This window comes from Helianthus annuus, chromosome 4 (genome assembly GCF_002127325.2).
Source record: "Helianthus annuus cultivar XRQ/B chromosome 4, HanXRQr2.0-SUNRISE, whole genome shotgun sequence".
In the NCBI taxonomy this organism is placed as follows: domain Eukaryota; kingdom Viridiplantae; phylum Streptophyta; class Magnoliopsida; order Asterales; family Asteraceae; genus Helianthus; species Helianthus annuus.
This window is the reverse complement of record NC_035436.2, coordinates 77801283-77808274: the sequence shown is the minus strand read 5'-3', so window position 1 is coordinate 77808274 and position 6992 is coordinate 77801283. Positions and strand designations below refer to the sequence as shown.

Here is a 6992-nt window from a genome sequence, read left to right as displayed (position 1 = left end):
CCCCGTACACCAACAGAAATCCGCCAATTCTTGGGTTTGGCAGGATATTACAGAAGGTTTATCAAGGATTTCTCAAAGATCGCGCAACCTCTCACTTCACTGACTCAGAAGGGTGTCACCTACCGTTGGGGTGATGCACAGGAATCTACTTTCCAGCACTTAAAAGATAGACTTTGTAGCGCGCCTATCCTCTCATTGCTTGAAGGCACATATGATTTTATGGCTTATTGCGACGCTTCCATCCAAGGACTTGGTTGCGTGTTGATGCAACGTGACAAGGCCATTGCCTACGCATCGCGCCAACTTAAAGTCCATGAAAGAAATTACACTACGCACGACTTGGAATTGGGAGCAGTTGTTTTCGCACTTAAGATATGGAGACATTACCTGTACGGTACCAAGTGCACCATTTACACCGATCACAGGAGTCTCGAGCATATCTTCAAGCAAAAGGAATTAAACATGCGACAACGTCGATGGATCGAGCTCTTGAACGATTATGAATGCGCTATCAAATATCACCCGGGCAAAGCCAATTTTGTGGCTGACGCCCTCAGTCGAAAGGATACTATACCTAAGCGTGTACGTGCGTTACAGCTTACCATTCACTCTAGCCTTCCCTCTCAAATTCGTGATGCTCAGGTCGAAGCATTGAATGCAGAAAACATCAGGGCTGAGTCCTTACGAGGATCGAGGCAGCGGCTAGAAAAAAAGGAAGACGGCGCCTACTATGTTAACGGGCGCATCTGGGTTCCACTTTACGGAAACTTACGCGAGCTTGTGATGGACGAAGCGCACTGTAAAACCCGTGAGGATCTCTCAATGATGTCAACAATAACTTGTGTAAGTGCGGAAACCAAACACAAGTGGATTCAAGAAAACTATAAAGTAATAGTAACAAGAATAATCAAATCAAAACACCAATCTTGCATTCACCTTTGTCACGATGACTGATACAAGACAAGCACAAGATCTCGAGTGGCCTATGATCTTCACCAACTGATCAACCCTCAAAACACAATGAGGGTTTGCTTATATACTAACTAAGATGGATCGAGACCCATCATTAAGCCCACTCGAGATCACCTAAGCCCATACATACATGCGACCCAAAATAACTATGTAAACATTACGTAACAAACCAAAACATTTGTTTTTCTCTATGTGTAAACCTCAAGTTTCCAACAATCTCCCCCTGGGTTTATGCATAGAGATTCTTCAGACTTCAACTGTCACGATCACCACCTAAACGATCTTTGAGCCCACCAAATCCTTTTATGCGAATGTGAATGGCTGAAGCAACAGCAGCAGTCCATCCTTTAGCAATTTCTTCATATTTTTCAGTAGCCCTAATTTGATTGCGAGCTAACACCTCTAGATCTTCATAAGCAAGATTCAGCAAATCAACTTGATCCACCAAGCGGAAATTCACATCATCATCACAAACAATCATTGCCTGCCCTAGACGCTCATCATAAGCCCAAAAATGCAAAGACTTTAAAGCACCTTTTGGAATCTTTCTCACTAAAGGAATCACCTTTTCCTTGTCAGTTGCGGGCCAGTGTACAATCTTCATTCGCTTGTTTGTGTATGGATCTCGAATGCCTTTAGCTGGTTTAACAATAGACTCTGCAGTGTGCATCGAAGGAAAATTACGAAGAGCTTCCCTCTGCAATCTCTCGAAAAAACAAATATTCACGACCTCCAGGTTTATCATCCACATAAGGTGACTTAGACAGATTTATCAAATCAACTTTTGTGAAAGTTTGAAACTGAGCTGGATTTTTGTACCACTCAACAGGTCCAACCTTCCTCTTTATCCACCATCTTCGATGATCATGATCAAAACCCCAGCTAACCACACCAGATCTATTTCCAACTTTATCATAGAGAGTTTCACCAACATCCATTAAATGATGAGTTACTTGAGCATCATCATCATCTGGATTAAGATTTTTGTTCTTCAAAATTACAAACTCCCTTTTCTTTTTGATTCTTTCTGCCTTTTCTTTGTCTGCAACTGGATCAGTAACCCTTTTAAAGTATTGTTCCATAGCAGCACTTCTCTCAGCATCATCTTTTTCAAAAGCTTTTCTTCTGTTTTCTATGTCAGTTGGATCAGAAAACTCTTGTCCAAACTTCTTCTCCAGCTTTCCACGTAAATCATAAACCATATTAAACAGCAAACTGACGTCTCCTTGAAGCTGTTCAATTTGTTGATTCTTTTGCACTATAGTATCTTCAAGTTGGATAATCTTGGCGTCTTTATGAATCGAATCTTGCTCAACCACAATTAGCCGTTTCTTTATTTCTCTTATACTAAGGAACTCATCATCATCGCTTGAATCATCATCAAATGGCATTCTCAACGGCTCTTCAGGTCTCTTACCACTTGAACTGCTAGGCATATCATGAATAGCTCTAGAAGAACCTGTAGAGTCAGAAACAACGTTCGTAGCTTGAACATCAGCAGTGGTGGTCTCTAAATCATTTCTTTGAGTGTCAGTGTTAAACTCAAAGATATCTTCAGTAGCATTGGTGGTATCAGCAACATTTTTCTCAAAATCGAAGTCATACAACCCATTATCATCTTCAGCAACACTCGTGGGTTGATCTTTGTTTTGCTCAACATACATTCCGAGTCGAGGATCCCTCCTTTTCCACTTTAATGGCAAAGAATCAGGATCCTTTGGGTTCTCACTAGGCTCTTCACTTGATACTGAAAGATTGGAAGGAGGATTTCCCATCTTATCAGTCACAGACTTTAACAACAAAGCCAAAATTTCAGCAGAAATCACAGGTGGAACAGCAGAAACAACAGTATCAGCTTCATTTTCAGGAGGAAGCTCTTCATCATCTCCTGAATCACACATAATCTCTATGCGTTCATCGTCAGAGTTAATAGTTAAAATTTCTGTCTCAGGCTCATCTTCAGTAACACCTTGAATATCATGTTCTTCAGCAACTATAGCATTTGCAGGTGCATTGATTTGTGCAACATTCACTAGAGCAGGTTGCACTATTACTGGATCAGCAGCTACATCTACAGTCTCTGCAAACTGACCAAATTTCTCTAATGGAATACGCCCTTCAAACTTCTTCTCAGTACCTTTCTTGGACGTAAGAGCACCAAAACAAGCTGGTCCCATGGGTTTCAGCTCCAAAGTATCACCGGATCGCTCCAAATTAGAATAACGAGCATTTAAGATCATTTGCAAAAATCTTGGATACATAATAAATTTATCTTTTCGAATCCCAGTAACATTTCTCTTCTTCCCTTCAAAAATATACTTCGAGTAGTTGAACGGCTCATTCGTAATAAGTGCAACAAAAGCAACCGTTTGAGTAATGTTCAGTTGATCTGTTCCCCCTCGATTTTCTGTCATACACAAGATAAACATGTGTGCCAGCAAACGCCAATACGGGTGCTAAAACTTCTTTACGAGTGAGGGATATTTTCCTTCGTAGCTCAATCGAGGCAAAATAGCCTCTACAGTACCACTTGGAAGATCAATCGGATCAATTTCATTATCACCAAATTGTAGAACTTCTCTTATCATTTGCTCAGTAATGACAATCTTCTTCTTCTGAATCTCAGCTTCTATCATCCCCTTTCCATCAGCTCCTTGTGCTTCAAATCTTGCTGTCTTCCAAAAGTCTTGAACAAGACCTTCATAGACAACTGGATTATCTCTCAGTGCATGAACAAGTCGGCAGCTATTCAACCCTTTAATCAGCGATGTATATAATCTCCTATGCTTCTCTGGAGGAGCAACTAAGTATCCAGCTTGATTATGCGTAGAAATAAACTTTAAATCCATGTCCTACACACAACAAAGACATTAAGCACATAAGAATTTGTTAACTTGATGAAATTTGTTAATAAAACAAAACATGTTCATAGTTAACACAACTGGTCTACAGTCAACAAGGTCAGTCATCGGTCAAAAACTCAGATTGCAAAAGTTAGCATATAGACCATAAGATTTCGAGTCGAGACCGTGAGGTTTCGAGTCGAGACCTTAGTCGAGACAAGAAAGATCACTCGAAACCATTTTGTGTTTGACTCGAGACCAATATTACATTGACTCGAGACCTCAGTTGAGACTGATGAGGTTGCGACTCGCAAATACAGATCTCGAGTCCCTAAGGTACGTTTTACGATCTGAGTCGAGACCTCCCAAACACCTTTTGATCTATTATGATTTGGATTAAAATCCAACAACACTTTCAAAATTCTTTGAAGACCAAAACATATTCAATTTTAGGGTTCATGAGCATCTTCAAATATTCATATGATGTTCAAACATTCTTCATCAAATCTTCAAGAGAACCTGCAAAACTTCAACTTAAACATCATTCAATCCATCAAACTACCTTCAACAGATTCAAAACAGCAAAGTCGAGACCGGAGTAATGTCGGAAAGCAAAAGAAATCGCCGGAGAGTGAGAGAGAGTTTTTGAGTGTAACAGTGATTGATTGCGAGGGCACAATGAGGTCTCGAGTCGAGATCCCCTTAAATATCTCAAAATGTGGGCTTGGCCTTTAACACTTTGGGCCGAGACCACAGTTCTCGATTCGAGACCACCATCCAGTTTGAAAATTGGATTTAAAAAAAAAACATATTTCCAATCATTTTAACAATCCAATTAGAAATCAACCTTTTCTTATACAACCCTTCAACTTCCTGAGCACGTTTTCATGAAACAAAAATCTACAAACATAAAAAATAAATAATATCGAAATAATATTTACAAAAAAAATAAAATAAAATAAGAAAATATCATAATTGCTCAGGGATCAAATCACAGGTTTCGGGCTTAACAACACTTATCAACACTGATCTACTAATGAATGATCTAGACGATTGCCAGTATATTTGTCCACCTAAACTCATTTCCCTAGACCTTTTCCATATAACTGCCTATAACAAATTTTATCATGTTTTGATTTCATAACAATGAACACCCAAACAAATACTAATCAAATCCCGGAGATATAAACAGCACACTCTATCATGCAAGTAGCTTCCCTACCACATATTTCACAAGTCCAATCCAGATCTCTGAAATCTTAACTGGGAATAGATTGAGAAGAGAACAGAATAGATCTTAAGCAGAGATGGTATAATATACAGATCAAATGAGTTTTTCTCAGTTTGATATAGGTTTCTTGGGTTTCTTTTGGGCACTTGAGGGCCTCTTTCGGGTGTTTAATTGATCTACAGCGCGACAACGTACAGCTAGGTCAGCATGTATTTGGATGCAGCAGAAGCTGACGTTGCCTAGCACCTCCAGGTCAGCATGTAGCTGGATGCAGCAGAGGAGATACACGACTTTTTTAGAGAAGATTTCAGAGTCAGACCAAAATTGTGTGTATCGGGACAACATACAGACATTCAAATGGACATGAGCTAATTCCAAGTGATTTTCTTTCCTGAGGTCATGTACTAATTTAGTTCTAAACAGAAACAGCCAACGTTTCCAGTCTTAAAGGATAGAGCCTACCAACACATCATACTAGAGTCAAACTATTTCGATTCTGGTCTTACATGAGTCAGCCCTCGACCATATTGTGAAAATTCATTTCATTTCCCATGTCATGCAATGTTTTTGTATTTTTCATAATTTTCTCCCCCTAAATTTGAGCATAAATAATAATAAAAAAACTACCTAAGAATAGAAAACTTTATGAACAAATTTACCTACGAAATAAAACAAAAAACATGCACAGTCAGAGAAACGGATCATTTTCAGAAAATCCACAAGCACTTGAAATTTCGAACTGCTGACAGGTTTTGTGAACAAATCGGCAGCATTTGCATCTGTGTCGATTTGCTCCAGTTTGATAAGACCTCTGTCAAAGCAATCTTGTATAAAATGAACTTTAATATCAAGGTGCTTGGTTTTTGAGTGGAAGACAGGATTTTTCACAATTTGTATAGCAACATCATTATCACAATAGATGGTAGTTTTAAGATAAGTCAAACCATAGTCCTGCAATTGATGCTACATCCACACTACTTGTGAGCAAGATGCCGAAGCTGCAACATATTCTGCTTCAGCTGTGGAAATTGCTACCGTTTTTTTGCTTCTTGCATTGCCAAGAAATGAGTCGATCACCCAGAAATTGGCATCCACCAGAGGTGGATTTCCTGTCCTTATCAGTGCCTCCAAAATTACTGTCAAAAAACGCAAATAGGTCAAAATTCGAATCCCTCGGATACCACAGACCAAACCGAAGTCCGCCTTTAAGGTACCGAAAGATTCGTTTAATAGCAGTAAGACGAGAAGTTTTAGGATTAGCCTGATATCGCGCGCAATTGCAGACAACAAACATGATGTCTGGACGACTTGCTGTCAGATACATCAACGAACCAATCATAGACCTATAAAGTCGTTGATCAACAGAAGATCCTTCTGCATATTCAGTTAGCAACGGTCTTTCTGCCATTGGAGTTTCTGCCGGTTTAGCGTCTGTGAACTTAAATTTCTTTAGCACATCGTCCACATACTTCCCTTGATGAATTAGAATGCCCCGTGAATCTTGTTTAACTTGTAAACCCGAAAACAATGTCATTTATCCGAGCGCACTCATCTCGAACTTCTTTTGCATAACCCTCTCAAACTCCTTGCAAAGCTTCTCACTTGTAGATCCGAAGATAATTTCATCGACATAAATTTGAACCAAGATTTGATCCTTGCCCACTCTCTTGATAAACAGAGTCTGGTCTATCGTGCCACGTGTGTACCCATGAGCCAGAAGATGCTCAGTTAGAGTGGCATACCAAGCTCGTGGTGCTTGGTGCAATCCATACAATGCCTTGTCAAGCTTGTAGGCATAGTCTGGATGATCTGGATGAACAAAACCCGGTGGTTGCTCAACAAAGATTCCTTCCTTCACATCTCCATATAGAAACGCTGTCTTGACATCCATCTGAAACACAGTGAACCCCATATATGACGCGTAGGATAAGAAGATCCGGATAGCT

At 39.7% G+C, this 6992-nt stretch overlaps 1 protein-coding gene across 1 annotated transcript; it reads right to left on the bottom strand.

The window, feature by feature from the left end:
- Positions 1-6061: 6061 nt before the first annotated feature.
- LOC118491517 (uncharacterized mitochondrial protein AtMg00810-like) lies at positions 6062-6580 on the bottom strand. Its single transcript, XM_035989359.1, has one exon. It carries the CDS (start codon positions 6578-6580, stop codon positions 6062-6064), a length of 519 nt encoding a protein of 172 aa, XP_035845252.1.
- Between the last annotated feature and the right edge of the window lie 412 nt (positions 6581-6992).

Excerpts from the sequence above, each read along its gene's own strand:
- LOC118491517 (XM_035989359.1), bottom strand. The coding sequence starts at position 6,580 with ATGACATTGTTTTCGGGTTTACAAGTTAAACAAGATTCACGGGGCATT.